Below are 20,685 nucleotides of genomic sequence, written 5' to 3'. Positions count from 1 at the left end.
CATTATTTCAGTGTAAGGTTTATTACCATCACAACATACAATTCCACAGGTAGATATGGTAGATAAATATTGTTATGTTAATAAAATACTTTCCTTCACATTGTACTTTGAGTGCTCACATTAAAAAGACGGGAACCAGGTAAAGCTAAGGCGAGTTAAGACCACTGTAGGTAGTGTGGTCTGATATGGTTTGCTAGGATTCACAGCAGTGACAAAGTCCCAATTTTGCAGTTGCAATATACTGTAAAACTGACAACAGTGTTATTATACACACACATGATGGAGAATCACATACAGAACAACATCTGGTAGAATTCTTTCTAAGGAAACTTGTAGCTTTGCATTCTGAAAATGAAGAGTTTTATGAGTGGTAACTTATTGGTTTTCAAACTCAAGGAGGCATTATTTGCATTTTATCTAGTGATTCAAATAACCTTTTAGCAATGTCCTTGTAGATTTTACTTTTTTGAAAATCTACATCATTAATTGGTACGGAATAAATTACTTCATCTTTTCAACAATAATTACACATTCTTCAGTCAAATGTGACCAAAAAACATCGGGAATTATAATAATTTGCCCTTTGCAAAATGTCAGTGCCAATTTCAACATCAGTCCCTTTAAAAAAACAAACATCTCACAGTACCCTTCCTTCATGTAAGCCATGTGAGGTCCATTTTGTCTGACAACACTTTTCACATACTTTTCATCCTATGACAAGCTATAGGAATAATACACACACAATATTTACATTATCACGCAATAACCATGACCTGGCATTCTGTACCTCCACATGCTTTGGTCAACGTCTTAAAACGCACTAATGTTAGAACAGTCTGTCTAATCTGACAGTTTTGTAACTTCAATATACGTATGCTTGTTAATTACAGCACTATATTTGCTGTTAATGTACTTAAACCCTGCTGCATACATCACCACAGTTTAGACATCTCAGAGCAAGGCAGAAGTGTGAATTTATATAATTTTAAGTAAAAAAAAATAATACTGATAATGCTACAGTTGCTAATTGTCTATTCATAGTTTTAAAAATAAAGCATTTTTGCAGCAGTAGTAGTACAAAATAAACAAGATAGTTTAAGATACAGGAAGGTAACACACTTGTCATATAGTTCATACTTTATGAGTAAAAAGTAATAGGACAGGAAGTGATGTTGCCCCTCATTGCTCAAGAACGACAATATCAGCCACTCCGTGCACTTGCGTGAGCTGTTTACAGTCAAGAGACGCCACCAGCTTTCTGGGTCCGGGTTGGGTGGGGATGAAGTGCTCTGTCAGTGTCACTGTAGAGTGGCCGCCTACATCACTGAAAGGCAAAAAGGGGTAGTGGAGTATTAGTATGGAGAATAAATTGTTGGGGGAAAGTGTTGATGAAAGAGATAAGGAGTCAAAAGAAAAGGAGATATTTAATGTTCTTACCCAACAATCACTTCATGGCCCTTCTGCAGACCCAGGCCCTCCACTCTGAACACCACTCCCTTTAGCATACGTGGCAGGGGGTTGGTGAAGGTAATCTTGGCTGCCATCTCCTTACCAACAAAAGCATCTCCCAAAGGCTGCCAGAGGGTAATTCAAAATGAGTCAGGAGGCGTGAACAAAACATTTGCCTATAATTTTCCTTTGCTCCAGAGTGAATAATGTTCTATACTAAAAGCAATCCTAAAAGTCTACAGAAAATCAAAACCCTACCGTGATGTTGAGGTCAGGTGTGCGGAGCCTGAAGGAGGTCTGGTTGGCTAATACTTGCTGGGTCTCACTGACTCTTCCAGACAGGGTCAGCATCAGAGCTGCCTGATCCACCAGCTGGTTTTGGTACTGTTGGTAGGGCAGCACCCACTCAATGGTCTTTTCTGTATGGTGCAGAGGTACAGAAAAGGGTCTGGGCTCAGTATTCACCATTTTCACTATGCAAGTTTTACTGTCTTTTGTATTATTAGCTTATTAGCTTCGCATAAAGAGAGGAGGAGGAGAAAACAGCAAGCCTGGCTCTCTCCAAAGGTAACAAAATCTCCCTACTGGCACTTTCAAAGCTCACTAATTAACATTACTTCTTTGTTAAATCCACAGTTGCTTATTAGCAAAGCTCCCCTGGCTGTTCCAGTGCATTAAATTGCATTAAAGCAAGACTTCTGCATTCACTTCTGAAACAAGAGACAACACATTTTTCCTCTTACAAATGAAAAGTCAGGGGCAATAAAACATACCCTTGCTCAATTCAATATTGTCAGGGGTTTTGCTGCTGCAGCCATTTTGGTTCTTGTATGATGTTTAGCTCATGGTGGCTACTGTTAGCAAACTTTAGATAGACACTGATATGTAACACCCAGTTGTGGCCACAGTGGTCACTATTCAACAAGATACATAAACTTGTTTTAACCCTGAATTAACACATTGTTAGGCCACTTGGGGGCAACAAAAACAAGCAGTAAACACCACACTGAGCTACTATCTCCTTTTGCGTTGCTATGACAAAGTTAGCAGACAGTTGCTTAATAGATACGGAATAGCATCAGCATTCATCACTCTCCTTTTAGCTCTGGTTTGGTCTCCACCCACTCCGAGGGAATAATAACGTGTCTGTCTGCTGTTTGATTGTTGACTGATATTGTACAGTAGTTTTTTAAAGCTTTTTTGCTACAAAATATCAGCCTGCTGCTGATGAGAGCAGTGAGAGTCAATCAAAACAGTAAAGTTGCAGGCCTTTAAACCAAAACAATGACTTGCAATTGTATGAAGCACTTTGTGCTACATTTACATGTACTTTGGATGAAAAGTGCTACACAAATAAAGTCTGATTGATTTAAAAATATTGATAAGAGCAGCTTTAAAGCTTAGTGAAAGCCTACCTTCATTGGGCAAGAGCTCCACGTGCATCTGCTCCTTCTTAATAGTTCCCTTCAGCACACCCGTGTAGTACATGACAGCCACCTGGCTGTGCAGAGTGGTCCTACGAGGCTGTGAGCTCAGGTTCTTCACCAGGATGCTCAGCTGGGCGTCAGCACCCATCCTGGGCCCCTCGCCCTCCATCTTCACCTCCACGCTCACATCCTCTGCCACGGCTGAGGAGTAGACATCTGGCTTGCTGCCGTAGCGACTGGCAGTCTCCACAGCGATGCGTTCCTCTTCCGAACCTGATTCAAATGCAGGAGAATGTAAGTGCACCTCATCCTGTCTGATGTTTCAGGATTTATTGACAGATACAAGAGATATGGCATGGGTCCTTTAAACTAAGCAAACAGAGACACGTATTTTAATATTGTGAAGAGCAGGCGAACAGTTGAGGGGTCAGATGAGGGGAAGCTACAGTGAAATGATCTATGCAGCAATAAAGTATTAAATCGTTACCTTTTAAGATTTCTCTGGGTAGTTTCTAAATAATTCTGTCTGATTCTAGATCATTAATCTGGGGTAGAAATGCAATAAGCAAAGTATGATATGCTTGCCAGTACCTTCTTGGTGTTTGTATAGGTGTGTGATGTCTGCCCGCTCGTCAGAGCCCACTGCTTTAGTGCTGATGCAGTGGCCAACAGCTTTCTTCTCACTTTGGATCTGGCGGAAAGTACCGTCCAGTTTCCTCTGCCAGTAGATCTTATCACTGTTGACCTGGTAGAAAAATACCAACAAGTACATGAGTAGTTTTCATTAAATACTGATGACGAAGTTGAACCAAGGTGTGCATCAGTGTTATGTATTGTTAATCTTTGATTTGTACAAGTGGACAGGGTAGACATTCTGTCTTTGTTATTCCGCGTTGAATAACACAAGTGTGTTCTGTTCTTGATCTAGCGAGAGACAGGGATCCAAGAAAGTAATCCCTATTCAAAAAGAATGCATGCTGCTAGAGAAGCACAAAATGAGGTTTCACAATTCACGCCTGATTATAGTTATTCCAGCTCCAAAGACCACCCTCTATGCCTGCAATTTAGTATGACCAGCTTGCTCTCACTTTGGTAATGCATCAAAATGAACTTCAAGAGAACTAAAGAGCAACGTGCACCTGCCAATTTCGGACACTTACCTCAGCGAAGACAAATGGCGTGTCGTGTTTGAGGTAGACCTGGCCAGAGCGGATGGCGTTGACAGAGGCCGGGCCGCAGCGGAAGGTGCCCTGGCTCGTTTCCTGGGGAGTAGAGTCAACAGCCTGCCAGCCTCCATGACCAGGGGGCAGGTCTGGTCTCGCCATCCAGCAGTCATTCCACACGTGGAAGTTCCTGCATGGGATTATGTTATATTAAGGGCCTATTTAAAGTAATATTAGACATTTTGGGGAATGCGCTTTTTTGTTGTTGCCAACAGTTAGATAGCTTAGCTTAGCATTAAGGCAGTTGGAAATAGGGGGGAAACAGCTATCTTGGCTCTGTCCACTGTTCTACACTTTTGGACAAAGCCAGGCTAGCTAAACTAAGATAAGCTAACTGTCTCCACGCTTAGCTTCATATCTAACAGACAAATACCACAGAGTCAATAGATACCAAATTAGCCTCTGCAGTCTGAGAGGAGTTGCAAATAATTAAACAGGCATGATGTCTGTGAGGTGTCAAGTTAGAGGGGACTGCTTTCGGAGCAGATCTAAATATATGGCGCATTCCTAAGGTATGGATTTAGCAACAGGCAATTGTCCTTGCATGGTGTCCTGGCCATGTAAAGTTACACAGCTTACCACACAGAGTCACTATTGAGGTAGTCGATCAGCTTCATGTTCTCATCGAAATACACATCTGTGGTGAGGGATACATCAGTATCATGAGCTGACTGGAAGTTGGTCACACTGCGGGCGGGTATGCCAAGACACCGCAGCACTGGCAACAAAGACAGACAGAGAGATTCATTAAAACTCAATTTACGAGGTCATTTGATAAATGAATTATGTTCCCAGATGCTAAGACTTGAGCATAATGACTTCAGACATTTCTACTATGATGGCATTTGCATGGTTGCATTGAACTTTATCATCCCGGCTGACTGAGAGCAACACATGTGGCTCTATCGGTAACTAAAGTAGGAGGTATGACAGGAATGCCAATGCCAGGTATTTAGGGTGTATATGAGCTACGGCTTGTTATCAGGTGCTAAGGTCAGCTAGCTACCACCCTGCATGCACGCACAATGAATTAAGTATTCTGATACAGAGCAGTAAAGGCTAATGAAAAGGGCCTGATTGACAGGAAGCCCTGACCATGATCTTTTGACCGTTAATCCAATTCACATGAACACTGCGAACTTTGTGGCATTCGCACATGCGCACACACACACACACACACACACACACACACACACACACACACACACACACACACACACACACACATATTCAGAGCAGTATCTTCACACGCCTCTACCATAAAGTATAGCTTTTCATCCTCTGAGCTCCAACCTGTCTCCACATAAACACACATATTCCTCTCACACACACCATCACATGCTCGCTCTGTTTTAGTGTTGCTTACCTGTTGTAGTGATCCCAGAGAACACCCAACACTGTCCATATGACACAGGCGTTCCGTTGGAGGAGAGGTACTTCCTCAGGATCTCCACGCTGCTGCTCCACGCTGACGGAGAGACTCCATCAGAGTAATCCCCAGACCAGTTCCCCACCAGAACCCCAAAGTCATCCTGAGCGTTTATCTGAAGAGAGGATGGTGACACAGTCGATTATAAACGACTGCTCTCATTCACTAATTCAAATGATAATTTTCCAAGCAGAACATGATTAGGGCCATAGCTACTAATGGACACACTGGGGTCAATGCATTGTTCCTGGAAATATGTTTGTTTTTTCGTAACCTGAGGTTAGCTACAATTTATGTTTTAAACACATGGAGGGTATTTCATAAGCTTTTGGCAGAACGTATATAATTAATATATTTAAATTTGACTACGTGTATGTCCTATACAGTATATTTAACCGCCACAATTTTATTCCTGGCAGTGTGGTGGAGATGGCTTTAAAATAGCATATGATGTTGATAAACAACATTCACAGAAATGAATTGAAAAGTTAACTGAATAAAATCAAACATAAGCATTGGGGGACTCATGTCCAACCCAAGTATTTCTAATATCCGGAGATAGTAGGATGTTAATATAAATCTAAACTTACCATGGCAGATATGACTCTAACCACATTGACAGGATCCCCTCGACCAGATGGCGGCATGTCACTCTTCTCCAGGATAAACAGACATGCTTCCAGGATTCCCTCATGAAACTACAGCCAGAAAAAAAAAAGGAAATGCAGATCCTCAGCAAAGAAAAGTAATTCATTCCAACGCCAGGGTTCTCACCCACACCAAGACCTGGCAGCACATCACCCAACCCTCATCCACCTTCACTGACTCCCAGTTAAGTCCTGCATCGAAAATAAAATCCTCCTTCTCAACTACAAATCCCTCCATGCCCCGGCCCCACAGTACCTCTCCGACCTCCTCCATCCATACACCCCACCCTGAAACCTGCGGTCCTCAGACGCTGGCCTGCTCTCCATTCCCCACACCAGACTCCGTAGCTTTGGAGACAGAGCCTTTAGTGTTGCAGCCCCATTCCTCTGGAACACCCTCCGTGCAGATATCCGAAATCCTCCATCCCTGGACATTTTTTTAAAAACTCCTGAAACACCTCCTGTTTACCACAACCTACAACCTCCCTTAGCTTATCCACAGTAATTCTGCAAAGTGTCCTTGGGTTTCATGAAAGGCGCTATATAAATAAAGTAATTATTAGGGCCCGAGCACAAAAGTGCTAGGCCCAATGGTGCCTAGCACGAAGTTAAGTTAATCTTTTTTTTTTTTTATCAAAAACAAGTCTTGATATTACAACACTAATAAACAGTTATTTAGGTCCTAACAATATATAACGTGAACGAACTACATCGTCATTGATAAGATTTGCAGCTTCTAGCAGCCTCTATGCTTCACAGTAATCTGCATTTGTGGACTGTGTTCTGGCACAGAACTGGAACATGGTGCTGTTCTTTCAGCACAATGGAGATAAAATTGACAATGGCATCTGGTGGAAGACTGATAAGACTACTGAAACCTAACTGAAAGCCGCCTTGTGCAACTTTTCATTTGCAAAGCCAAAGAAAAAACTTGACATGAGAATGGACTAGTGCCTTTACACATCTTACAGCAGGAGCGTGGTGTTCGCAAAAGAGGTCTTTATTTTGAGACGCACAAGTATCGCCTGTGTAGCTAATAATGTATATCGTATTCCCCTGTGTCACAGAAAATCAATCCATGGTGGTTTTAGAGCTAAACCTTTGCCTGTTGAGCATGCTGGATACAGGTCAATTGATGTCCAAAAACTATTAAAAACTCATAAATGTTCAATGTTTCAATCCCACATTACAATTTTTATTCATAACCATATACCAAATGTCTATTATTCTGCAGCTGAAAATAGTCCCCAACAAACAGACACGGTTTACTCCTGTTTGAGAAACATTTAATAAAAAGAACAGTGCTCAGCTGTTTTAGAAAATGACTTAGTATTTTTTAAGAATAAACTGATATAGTCGTGACACTGTTTTAAAGATTTACATCCTTAATAGGGGACAAATGGGCCGAGTGCCACAGACAGCGATGTAGTGATCATTCAAAACCACAAGCGTTTCCAGTCCGTACCTGCCCAAAGTTCCACGTGCGGGCACCTATTTGTTTCTCTGTGCCATAATAAATCCTCCCGATGTCATTCAGAACGTACTCCTTCCTCTCCTCCTCGTCATCCAGGAACACCACATCCTCTGAAAAGACATGACATTATATCACAGTAATGTGGCGTTATATAATACTGACAGTATAGCATTGAGGGAACAGTTTTACATTCTGTGTTGTAAACATTTAAGTTTTCATTACTTTACATACAACTACAGTTGATCCTACTAAACTAGCCTTGACAGGAAATACAAGGAAACAAACACTTTCTTTGTAGAAATGTAGGATTTGTTTTAATGATATAGATTCTAATCAAGAATGTGGCATCCTCTCTGTTTGTGAACGTTACGAATCCATGCTTTAATCACCTCTTCAGTGACTAAACCTCATAAGAATGTGAAAGAATCCCCAAAGCCAGGAAGTAGTTAAGAAATACACAATGACTCCATGGAACTTGCTGTGGGGGCCCACATTCATTTATGGGAGACTGGTCTGTTCTGAGTGACATCAGCCCTGCAGACTTGGGTGTGCACCCCTAACATCAACATCACAAATAGGTGTCTTTGTTTTTCCATAGCTTTTATCTCTTGCTGTTGCCAGTGGGTGGGGTGACAAAAAGAAAGAGAGAAAGCAGTAAAAGTATCAGAGTATTCAAGACGTACGTGAGAAAAATCTACTGGGAGGAAGACGTTTCGCAAAGTCATGAGGGACGAATGAGAGAAAGAGGGGAAGATATGCTTGGCAGAGAAAGGGGGGAGGGAGTGAGGGAGAGTGGAGCGTAACAGAGTGTCTTGAGATTTTACAGGAGAAGGTCTGAGGCTGAAAGCATCTGGCAGCTGTGATAATTATGGTTTCACTTCTTACTGAATATTTCTGCAATGTAGGGAACACACACACACACACACACACACACACACACACACACACACACACACACACACACACACACACACACACACACACACACACACACACACACACACACACACACACACACACACACACACACACACACACAGGGATATGAAGGCGCAGGAGGCCAGAAAACAGAGCAGTGGAGCAATAAGAGTGAGGATCGGGTCAACAGATAAGAAGTGCAGCTGAGTGGGAGAGGCATATAAAAGCAGGAAATACACATGGTGGCAGTAAAAGTGAGGGAGAGGACAGGTTTTCACCAGCTGCAGGATTACTGTGAGCTCGCCCCATGGCTTTTTTATACAGTAATTGTAGGATTTTGAATTTTATGAGCGTGAGGGAGAGATTGGTCTCGGGAAGAAAAGATTGAAAGAGGGAAGAGTAGATTGGGCTTGCTGCCAAAAGCAGCCACGCCGTAATGAAAGACAGACGGTCTTTTTTATCAAATCCAGGTCCAGAGTTTTGTTTTATTTTGCTGTGTTGCAAATACATTTCTTTTTGTCAAATATCCTGTGCGGATAAATTTGTAGTGCTCAGGAAACTGATCCCAGCAGAATAAACAATGGACCTCATTTCCTAAGGCTTTATTAAGTGAAGAAGAGAATAATAAGTATGCTTAATAAAAAAAAATCTTTTTTAAAATGGAACTGCCCTTTTTTTTTTTTTTTTTTTACATAATGGCAAAACAAACCCAGCAAATTCGACTTACTTATAGTAGAACTATAAACTCTGTGTGCAATGGATGAATTTAGACATGTATCTGAAGTCTGACTATTAGTTCTATTTAAGCCAAAGTCTACATTTGTGAAACTAGCCCCAGTGCTAAAAGGAAAGTGAATATGACATTCGACAGGTCGCCAGAAACACTTCCCCCAAATGCTAATGTTGCTCTGCTGGGTGTGTAAATAGGCATCAGTTTGCTAATATGTTAGCCATATTAAAGCTGCAGTTAGTAACTTTTATAAAAATATGTTTTTGTCATATTTGCGGAAAATGTCACTATATCCTGACAGTAGTACATGAGACAGATCTTCTGTGAAAAGAATCATGTTCCTCTGCCTTCTCCTGTTGCTTAAGTGTTATAACTAAGTGTGTCTTGAATCTTAGCCAGCGGAGTTATATAACTCTTACACACAGGGTCACGCTGTAGCTTTTTGATGGACAGGAACACGCTTGTGGATTAAGTTGGCCTTTCTCCCCCATGTGTTACATTATATCAGGTCTCCTCTCATATATTAAACATCAACTTTGTGCCAGTACTTGCTATCAGAATGCTGATTCTATTTGTAATACAGCAGCTATGTTCTGGGAACACTTTCCCCAGTAATTGGGCCGTATCAGACAGTTCTACTGCAAGAAAGACTGCAAGACTTTTTACTTAGAAGTAAGCAAATAATAAGTCATTCCAGAAATGTTATATAACACTGTCTGTCTTTTCTTCTTACATTTCTCTGCTCTTCTCACCTATGACTCGTCTTCTTTCCTTCCTCTCTTCCACACTCCTACCCTCCGTCTCTGTAAACCCTCTGCCCTCATCCACACCCACTTCCAATCTTACCTTCACACCAAGGGTTGAAGAGCATGACAATGTTCTTGCTGGAGTTGTGAGTAGTTGCCGCCTCATCCTTTGAAGAGCTAGTTGTCACCGTGACCCCATACAAGCCAATCACAGCACTGGCTGGCGAGTTGACGGACAGCTTGATCTTGTTGACATTCTTCTCTACAATCTTGGCCTCCCAGCGTTCATCCTCCAGGTGATCCACCAGTGGGACGATGACATGGGTGCCTTTGGACACCATGGGCAGGGGACCTACAGCACACAGGTTATATTTGAGTCATGTTGTAGCAGAATGCTACATTAAAGAATAAATAAATCAAGGATGACCAAAATGAAAAACACCCAATAGTGTAACAGTTTGTCTGCTACAATATGTTCTAAAGAAAGTGTATGTATATGTGTGTTGATGCACATACATCTGTACATGTTGTGTTTGTGCGTCTTTTTGAATAAAATTTTGCTTTATATGTGCAAGTGAAAATTGAAGTTGTGCAGTTTGACAAAGGGCTTTGCAGAAAAGGCAGTGGAAGGACTTCATTCCAACATCGGAGTAACCTTGATTATTCACGTCCCAGTAACTGTTGGGCTGTTCCCACAGTGGATAACACAAACAAAACAAACGGTTAACCACATATGTCACAGCCCTTCGTCTGGCTGTGCATAGCTTGTTTGAGTAAACAAGCTCTGGAGAAGCTCCCACACTGCCCATATGCACAAGCCAAGACAATTTGTGATTATTTGTTAGCTTGGATGTTCCCTTTTACTTGGCTTGATGTTTTTGCTCAAGGATAACAAATTCTCCCTATCATTAGCATGATTAAGACTTTTTGGATGCTTTCCTCTAAGCAATTTGCTTCGTGGCACCCTGCTGGGATTTAGCTGCATTTGCTGAAGCGATAATAGAGTTCATGTAGAAACCATTGTTCTCCATCCAACCGCAGCCTGGACTTCCTTTCTTACCTCTGTGGACATGTTCAAAAGGATATCAATGAAAAACAAATCTCTTTTCTGCTGGATCGGCCTCACCTTTATTTAAAATGAACTTGTGCTGCTGCACTGCTTTTAGTGCTGCACTTAGAACCTTTTCCCAGCAAAGGTAATGGGAGCCTGTCAAATGTGGATGGCTCAGATAGTTATGTATGTCGATTCTGTTTCTCCTCCGCTCTTCCCATGTAACTATGTGTCAGCAAATCACCTCTCTATGGTGATGTAATGGCCATGTATTCCCAAGTGTGTGGTGGTTAGTTGTAGTATGAGGCCTGTAAATACCAGAGGGAGGTGTCCCGTGTCCTGCAGCCTGGGAGCTGTAAACACTGTGGGGTGTTGGGTGGAATCCCAAACATGTGATATAGTTATGATTAAACTGCTGCTCGATATAAATGTGCATTTTGACCACATTTTCCATGCTTTGCTTGGATTAAGTCGTTCATTCCCCAGTTTCACATAGTCTTGTAGAAAGTACTAATTAAAGGGGCATTCTACCATTTTTACACATTACGATCAGTTTATTCATCATAGATAGTACTCGACCTGTGAAAGCTGTGTTGTATAATGCCTTCTGTGGCTCTAGAGCAGTGGTTCCCAATGCTTTTATTGTATGACGTACAACCACAACCCTGCCAGATGAACTCATGTACCCCTTCATCAGCACCACCTCTTATCTTAATATCTTGGATTGGGCCTTCAAACTTCTAACAGAGAGTCTGTGTTATGAACTTGGGGTTTTAGTTTAAAGAAGTAGGCATTTACCAGGCTGGGAGGGTCAAACTAATGCTGTGTTCCAGTTCAATGATCATACTATATATGATATATCTTTATCATATAAATCATAGATTCTGTTGGAAGGTATGATGACACACGCACAGACACTATCCATCCATTCCCTACCTGTTCTTAGGTCCAGATGCAGCTTGTCACTGTCAGCATTGAAGGGCCTGTTGAGCTCCAGCTCTATCTGGAAGGTCTGTCCTCTGCGGATGACCAGCTCGTCCCCATGATACAAGTCGGTGTGGTGCTCCTGTCTGTTCTGACCCATCTTGGAGCTCAGCAGGTCCACAGAACACACTGACAACTTTATTCCTGAGAGAGGAATGTTTAACATGAAATTGAAGTATGTGTCTGTGTCACTGCTGGTAGGGATATGTAGCGATCATTATGATATGTGCAACATGCAAACATTGTTTAAAGTTGAACTAAAGCTAGTCGTTACAATGCAATACCAAAATTGACACCAAAAGTCAGTGAAATTACCTTCTATTTCCTTTGCTTCTCCATTCTCAGGCTTTGGCTTTGCGGGCTCCGGAGGTTTGACATATTCCACCTTATCTGTAACATCATTTGAGGTGCTGTTCTGGCGCTTACAGCAGCACGGACACATCTTCCTGAACCAACGACGGCAGCCTCCCTCCTCCTGTTTCTGCTCCTCCTCATTGTGAATGGTCAGCTCCACCTTGGTGGGTGGGGCTGCTCCGGGGAAACGCCCCACCTCTGATGTGCCTCTTACTGCCAACCGCTCACCTGGCATTCTAGGAGACATTTTAGAAAAATGACTTAATGTAGTATTAAGATGTTGGCCTAAACTGGTAAATATAATTTATCCCCCTGATGTCTTGGGGGCGATTTTTGCCCCCCCGATCACATTTTTTATGGCCATTCCATTTGTGAGATTTCTTAGGGCATTTTTGCCTATTGCCCCCCTTACTTTATCACACTGATTTCAGGGATAGAATTGCAGATACAAATAATTATATTAAGTCATTACTTTGTTTGGTACACAGATAACATTACAGAATCCTCCTGCTTTTCCTGAAGTTAAGTGTGTCAAGAAAAAAGAAGAAATTACTGATTAGGTGATTTGTTTTTCTTATCATCTCTTTAATAATCTTATTACCAATCAGATTTACTTTGGGTCCCACTTGGGGGTCTTGACCCCAAGGTTGTGAACCACTGCTTTAGCGGTTTCTATCAATGCAAATAGTTTGGGTTTCATTTGACCAGGTTTTGAAATATTTGTCTGGTTCCCAGACCTTGCTGTAAACAGATTTTACTGGAACTACTCTCTACAAAATAAACAATCATCATAAAGAAAACTGCTGACTGTGTTGTGGTTTATCCAGAGCCATGAGTACATTGTTTCCTGAAAAAGATGCTGCTGTTGAATTTCTAAATGATTGTTTTTAATGATGCGAGTGCCGCAAACAGCAGAAATGTCAGAGAGGGACAAATAAAACCAAACTTTTCTGCAACAACTAGTAGAAGTGAGAAGCCCGACAGTTCAACAATAGTGTGAGTACACTACTAGACAGACTGTAGAGGTCATTGGCAATGTGCTACATTTCTTACATATCTGCGCTCTCCTTGGCCGTCAGGCTCAAAGCATTCTGGGGTATTCAGCCTTTCGTTCTTGTCGGCTACACTCCCTGAGCAATCTAACATACCTCCTACAAGCAGCTGGATTCCATCTGCCTCACCCCAGCTGTTGCAGAACATATAGTTTTTGTGTATGTCTCTGTGTGTGCGCATACACTGCAGATGTGTCCAGTACTGTAAATCATTCGTGAATAACATTTATCACACTGTCACATTCCCGCCCTCATACAGTGCACTAATAATCACAGCGGAATTACATCATTTGTCATTTGTCATTTGTCACATTGATGATAAGCCCTTCCTGCCCATCCGCAGATTTTTAAATCGGGTTCACATAGGTTACACCAAATGTCAACATTAGGAGAGTGAAAGCAGAAAGTGTTTAGGCTACTAGAATGAAGGAAGAGGGAGGGAGATCATCATCATCGCCTTCTTCCCCCGTTTTTTTCTCACCATCTGCAACTTCTCAATCCTAACAAAAAAGCCACACAGGGCTGTGGCGCTGCACGCAAAAATAAATCTTTATCAGCACCATTGGAGTTTTGTTAGCTCTTGTAAAACACCCAGAAACTGTAATGAGCTGCAGTAATGCACATTAAATGCATTGTTTAAGTAAACACATGCTGTATGAGATGTTCGGTTTATAGGGTGATTATTCTCATTTATACAAATGTCCTTTGCTGAGTCCCCTTAGTTACTGTTGCTACTCACACTTCCCATGCTAGCACCTAGATTTATAATATTTATAACGAGAATAGGGATATTTGGAACGGTAAGCGACCCGGTATAAAAATGGTCAGCTCTTCAATACAAAAAATTTGATCGGGGATGAGCATACCCTAATTTTAAACTGTATAACTGGGCGTTTGTATTGAGAAGTCTCAGCTACTACTTTCCTTATCAGCTAGGATATGGAACAAGAAATAATTGCACCAGTAAGATTAGTGGATTTCTTGCATGACATAATGGTAAAAGACTGAGTCTACCACTTACAAGTTTTGCCATGGGTTACCCCAAATCTAGTCTATATCCTTGACATTCCACTTCCGGGATTGCTCCGTTGCCGGCGGAAAATCCGCTGGATTTCACTCATTTAGGCCAGATATCCGCTGCCTTGGGCTTAGAGTTTAGATTCTCTGCCCGAGCTCGACCCGACCCGCAGGACTTTATGAGCCTAATTGTTTGGGGAGAAAGCTATGCCTCTCCAGCTTCTCCCGTAGCTCTGGGTATATGTCTTGCACTGACTTGAGTGTGAGGTAAACTGTGCTAAATTGTTTCTCCCCCATCTGTAGCAGCTGTCTTCGATAATTGCGCAACCAGGCCAGATTGTTTCAGATAGCTCACGAGTCCTTTAGCAGCAGACATGGTCTCTCCTATATCCGGCGCGTTGTCGTGCCAACGCAGGGACAGTATTAATTAGGTGATCGAGACAAGAAATGGTCCTATATGGTTCCAGGGCTTTGATTATGTCGCTGCCTTGATCTGTTACCCACAGGTAAAAGGAATTGTAGTTGAGAACGTCAGTTATAACGGCCCACGTATTAAAAAATTGTCGGATTTAAATCGGGCTCGGGCTCATAATTACAGTTAATGTGTCCAGCGCACTTTGGAGGAGGGTCTGGCAAAGCGAGGCTACCCCAAATCCCAATACAGAGCCGGTTGAGAGCTGCTAACGTTAGCTAAACTCTTGAAATAGGAGCATCTTGGCTCTCACAGTGGACGTTCTATTCAGTTCCAGTCCTGTACAATGATTTTTCTTAAGTAAACTGTAACCCTAAAAATTAATGTAGTTAGCATATATTATGCTACGTCACTTTGAAGGTAATGCAAGGAAAACTATTGTATAAGCACTGGGGAAGCTAATGCTTTCTGCTGACGTTGTGCATATCTCAATGTGTGTCAATATGTTGTCTTTGTTATGCTTTAACATTTTGTTTTGCAAAGTAAAGCTTAAAGTTGAGGCTGGACAGGTGATACTTGGGTGCCACCCGGTGCCATCTGAGGAATGTTACAGTTCCTAATTCATCGAGATAAGGAGCAGTGAGTCTTTGATCAAGTGCTGCTACTTTTCTATTGATTTGATGGCCAAATATTTGCATGGGACAGGCATATCAAACGCAAAGGCTAAGCACACTGGTTTTGGGAAAAAGGCAGTGATAGCAAAGTTATGTGGTGCAGTTCAAAGGGCAAACAGCTGAGGAAGAGGTGGTAGGAAGGAGCGCCTCAGAGGATATCCATGTGTAAGTATAGAATATGCATGCCTGCGTGCGTTTGTGTGTATGTGTGTGTGTGTATGTGCATGCGTGCATGTGATCTATGCTCACTTTTGATTTATGAATTCCTTGACTTCCTGAGTTCATCTGCTGGTCAGATGAGTTTCTCCTTCCTTCAACTGTTTCCTAATCTTCTAAATATTTGGCAAAAACATTCATAGTCATTGTGACAGACACAATGGATTGAGTCAGCTGTATGTATTTCAACATGATCTCCACCCAAATCTAAAGTCACGGTCACGGACCTCTGTGCTGCCTTCCTTCCATCTTTAATTTGACTAAAAAAGGACCCAGTAAATTAAAATGAAAGGAAAAGCATGACAGGATTCTTTTTTGGTTTGGTGAGCAATGAATTTAAGTTCATCATGTAAAATTGAGCTCCCATGCCTTTTGCTCACTCACAGACAATGGGTGACTTAATATTTGTGATGATAAAATGCAAGATACAATTATAGTTGGCCAAATAATACTGCAAATATGAATTCTTTTCAAATGTAACAACCGATCCAAACCTATTCTAGCTGTTTTGTTAGTTCTTTGGGTCTTCCCAGGCTTTAATTAAGGACATTTATCTCACTACTGCACCTTAGGTGGCCTAAAATTGCCAATTAGAGCCACTCAAACCCCAAAACCATGAAAGCCATTCCTACTTTTTTGGCAGCCTTGCTCTTCCCTCTTAGGTGCACAAACACCTAAATGGATTAATTATACAGCCACCAGCCAAGCTTGAAAACAAGTGTTTTTTTCTTTTCCTCCCCCCCATGCCTTTCCCTACCACGTGTATCACTTTTTTCCATTATACTGTGCCCTCTCCCTCTGCACTTCTCTTCAGTTGTTTTTTGTTGAAGTGCTGGCACCTCTGGTATGCCCACTGGCCTCTAAGATAAGCACATCAACTGTTTCCAAACAACACCAGCTTTAAATGGCAAGGCTTGTTTGTCTGGTGATATTGGTCCCATGATGTACAATTAATTATTGATTAAAGTGCTCATATTATGCTTTTTGGCTTTTTGCCTTTCCTTTATTGTGTTATATATCTTTTTTGTGCATGTTATAGGTTTACAAAGTGAAAAAGCCCAAAGGTATTTACCATCTCCAACAGAAAACACTGTTCATAAACTGCTCCAAACAGCTCTATTGTAGTCCAGCTTTTACTTCCGTGACAAACGTGCGTCACGTTGTAACACACGTTATAATGCTCACCTAGCTGCTAGCATGGCACGCCCTCATACACTGCTTCTGACCAGATAGTAGTCCTTACCTAGCTACTGCGCATGTGCAACTTCCAACAAATGGAACTGAAGTGTGACGCCTCGGTAAACAGAGCCCTCAACACACAGGGTGAAAAGAGGAGCTGCAGCAATGTGCAGTCCAACAAAAATATGGTGTTTTTTGAAAATTAAACCATGTAAACCTATCCTGATATAACCTCTAAATACAATTATGAACCTGAAAATGAGCATAATATGAGCACTTTAAATAAACAAAAAACGTCACAGCACAGTAAAAGCCTGGAATGCCATCACATGCACTGCACATTCTTCAAATAAGAAAAGAGAACCAGCTGTAGCTGATTGGCCACCAACCAACAAGACTGAGGGCATGAAAATACCTCAATGGTCAAGGCTTCTTCTTTTTTAAAGGTGCAATATGTAACACTGACAGCTAGTGTTTAAAATAGTTACTGCAGTACAAATGAAAAATACTGGAGAGTCGTCACATGCGCCCCCTCCTCCCCAGACTCAAAGGTCACGTTGGTTGCCAGGCTGAGACCGCAGCATCCACAACTAGTTGCTAGACGCTTGTCTCACACAGCCAGATATCACTCCACAGCAAAGCGGAGTAACTAACGTTAGATGCTGGCTATATTGATCGTCATAAAAGCCTGTGCTCACGGGGAGCTCTGTACCCAACAGACACAGACACACTTTTTCGGCTTAGAATTAAGGTAGGAACCGTTAAAAATTACACGTTACCTTGCTGTCCTCTCCACCCGACTGAACACACTTTATTTGCTTAGAATCACGCAACAATCTCAGCCTCTCAGGTCAAATCTCAGGCATTTGAGCTTGAGTGGTTAAGGTTAGGATAGCCGATTGGTCAGGGTATAGGACCTGAACAAATGTTATTACGTTACCTTCCGTAAGCATGGACTCCTGGCCAATAAATGCTATTGAAGGGAAGGTCTTGGCGTGGCCATAGTGGGATTCATAATATCGCGGCCCGCTTGCCTGGTCCTCCGGTAACGTTAGCAGTTAGGCGGGTTAGCATGGCGGCGTTAGCCAGGACCAGTCGGAATCACTTTACTGGCTGTCTCAATTGTTTTTGCGAGTAACCAACTCAGGTACTCTATATAATTCAATGTGAGTACACAAATGTTGAAATTACATAAAATGCCCATCCCTTGTAGCTGTGATAAATTAGCCTGAAGCTAATGCTTAGCTACCTGTTCAGGAGGAAATTAGTCAACTTTGTGCCCTTTTGGGCTCTAAGCTGTCTCCATCTTTCAAATACATCTCCAGTATTTACCCAGGGTTTGTTACGTATCTGTTCACGCAACGGTTAGAAACAGGTCATTTTTTTTTAGGTCGGGTAGAATCCATCTCCCTTGATCCTGTTCGTTTGTTTGCTGCTTTCATGGCTGTACTAACGTTACAGCTGTAGCGCACTGGGTTTTTATTGTAATTTCCCCACTGGGGATCAATAAACAGTATAAAATTAAATAAATTAAATTTAAATTAAATTACGTTTTTCCAGGTATATCTGGCAACCTGGCCTGGATGTCAAACTGGACAGTTGATAACAACACATAGGCCAAAACACAAACGGAAATTCCGTCACGAAAGGAAATCTCAAAGGAGAAAATACTGGCAATTAGCATTGTTGTCAGAAAAGATAGTATTTCAACTTAGCATATTTCCTTAATATCTGATGACGCATTGGGGTCATTTTTGGATTAATTACAGTACATATATTACATATTGGACCTTTAAAGCAAGTAGTCTATAACAGCAAACCAATTTCTTGGAGATTGGGAGGATGGGAAGGTCTTCTTCTTATTGTCAACTGCTTGAAACCAATCAGGGGAACTGATTATTAGATTTTTGTTGTGACAAAAGTTCAGCAGGTTCAGGGCTAAACTTCACCCATGAACAGCAAGACCATGAGAAAAATAATAGGATGTTGAAGTTCAACAAAGGCAAGAAAAATACCTTATAAATGGAGTAAGACCAGCTTTCATAATGCTTTTTGATATGGAAGAAATGTGCTTAAATATCTCTTTCTGTCTTTATGGGATGTGAGCCTCCCTCTATTTGAAGGATCATCCTATAAACCTCTATCGTACAAGAGACGTTCTCGTCTGAAAGAAAAAAACCGTTAGGTCATGGGCGTTTACACTTCAATTAACATCTCTCTTATTATTAGAAACATACTTGGAGTAGGAGTGCCTGAAAATCTTACTTTATCTGTGTGGATTGGTCTCTGGATCAGCGCTGAATCCTCTGCTTCGTCCTGAGTAATTATCTCACTGGGTCAAACTTTTGCAAAGTTTTTTTTCCTTCACTCGCTCCGTTCTTGAATCAGAATACTTATATGCCCGTCCCGGAATGTCCCGACGGTACTTTAAGCTGACACACACCCCTTTCTTCGCAGCTCAGCCGTCCCCGCCCCACCCTGTATGGACCGAAGTTTCTCACACCCACCAGTCGGTCCTGTTGCGTTGAGCGCGATTTGGGCGCGCTGCGTAGTGCGCACGTGTATGAACGCGCGCGCGCGCGCACACAGACACACACACACGCGCACACACACAGGGGCGATGGAGTCTGGAGCCAAACCTTGTTACGCAACCTGTCTTACTTTTCCAGTACAGAAAGGGAGTGGCAGCTGTCAGTCAGAGGAGGTCAGAAAGATAAGCATTTAATGTTTGAATTTGTATGGTGAGTCCTTATGCGATGCTGAAACCAGTGAAAAGGAAAAAAGAAGAGTTAGCAGTATATCTGTAAAATTCAACCTATAGACTCTGGTAAATTGTAGCCTAGTATCATTGTGGTATTATAGAAAATGTTGTATAGGCTTACACACATAAGGCGTAGTAATAACCACCAAAATAAACCAAAACCAAAGTTTGAGTGATAGGAAATCCCCTTGTGTCAATTTAGCAGGATTCACTAAAGCATTACAGGACATTGAACTTCCCCTGTACACTTGCAATTCTCCTCTGTTGGTCAGTTTACAGAGAAACCTCAGAGGAAAAACCCTCTCTCTCATCCAATAAAGTCCCATCCTAAATTTAAACCATTGGATCACAAGCCCAAAAGGCTTAAACTCACTGTAACAGAATCAAACATTTAGAAGATGGCCAGCATGCATTTGTGATTGCATAATGTTGCATTCAGTCCAAAGTATCTACTCAGCAAAAGCACAATGTGATGAATGTTTTACTCGAGGTAATATGACTTCTAGATTCCATTCTTCCAAAGTGCCAGCAACCAATGAGAGCAGCCAGTGTGGATGACTTAAGGTATACCAGTAATTTGTGGTTTGGCAGGAGATCATAATGAAGTCATATATGATACGTAATGATGATGCCTAGGGAAAACTGAAGATACGTATCTAAACCTGCCTTCCTCAGTCCGTCAGTGTTACAGTATTACAGCTTCTGAGGCTCCAGCCCCGAATGTTTTCTCGGGGCGGTAGCGGGCTCCATTTTAAAGCTAGAGGGAATTTATTGGTATAGAATCAAAAATATAGTGTTATGGAATCCAGTGGTACCCTTGTCATGCTAACTTGTCGGGAAGGGGGCTAAATAAAGCTCCAAATTTAGTCTATGTTTTTGTAAGGGAAAAACTGGCATGGACATTTTTTTAAAAGGGGTCCCTTGACCTCTTACTCTAAGATA

At 41.8% G+C, this 20,685-nt stretch overlaps 1 protein-coding gene across 1 annotated transcript; it reads right to left on the bottom strand.

The window, feature by feature from the left end:
- tgm1l1 (transglutaminase 1 like 1) lies at nucleotides 1–19,490 on the bottom strand. The gene is made up of 14 exons (XM_028593485.1): nucleotides 19,248–19,490; nucleotides 12,394–12,668; nucleotides 12,031–12,222; nucleotides 10,144–10,395; nucleotides 7,641–7,759; nucleotides 6,119–6,226; nucleotides 5,466–5,643; nucleotides 4,679–4,817; nucleotides 4,037–4,229; nucleotides 3,468–3,621; nucleotides 2,865–3,149; nucleotides 1,708–1,868; nucleotides 1,438–1,574; nucleotides 1–1,324 (listed from the first exon to the last, which is right to left on the bottom strand). Exons 2-14 carry the CDS (start codon nucleotides 12,665–12,667, stop codon nucleotides 1,180–1,182), a joined length of 2,337 nt encoding a protein of 778 aa, XP_028449286.1. The 5' UTR covers nucleotide 12,668; nucleotides 19,248–19,490; the 3' UTR covers nucleotides 1–1,179.
- Nucleotides 19,491–20,685: the final 1,195 nt, after the last annotated feature.

Source organism: Perca flavescens, chromosome 12 (assembly GCF_004354835.1).
Source record: "Perca flavescens isolate YP-PL-M2 chromosome 12, PFLA_1.0, whole genome shotgun sequence".
Taxonomy (NCBI): domain Eukaryota; kingdom Metazoa; phylum Chordata; class Actinopteri; order Perciformes; family Percidae; genus Perca; species Perca flavescens.
The sequence above is the reverse complement of the archived record's forward strand: the minus strand, read 5'-3'. Positions and strand labels throughout refer to the sequence as shown.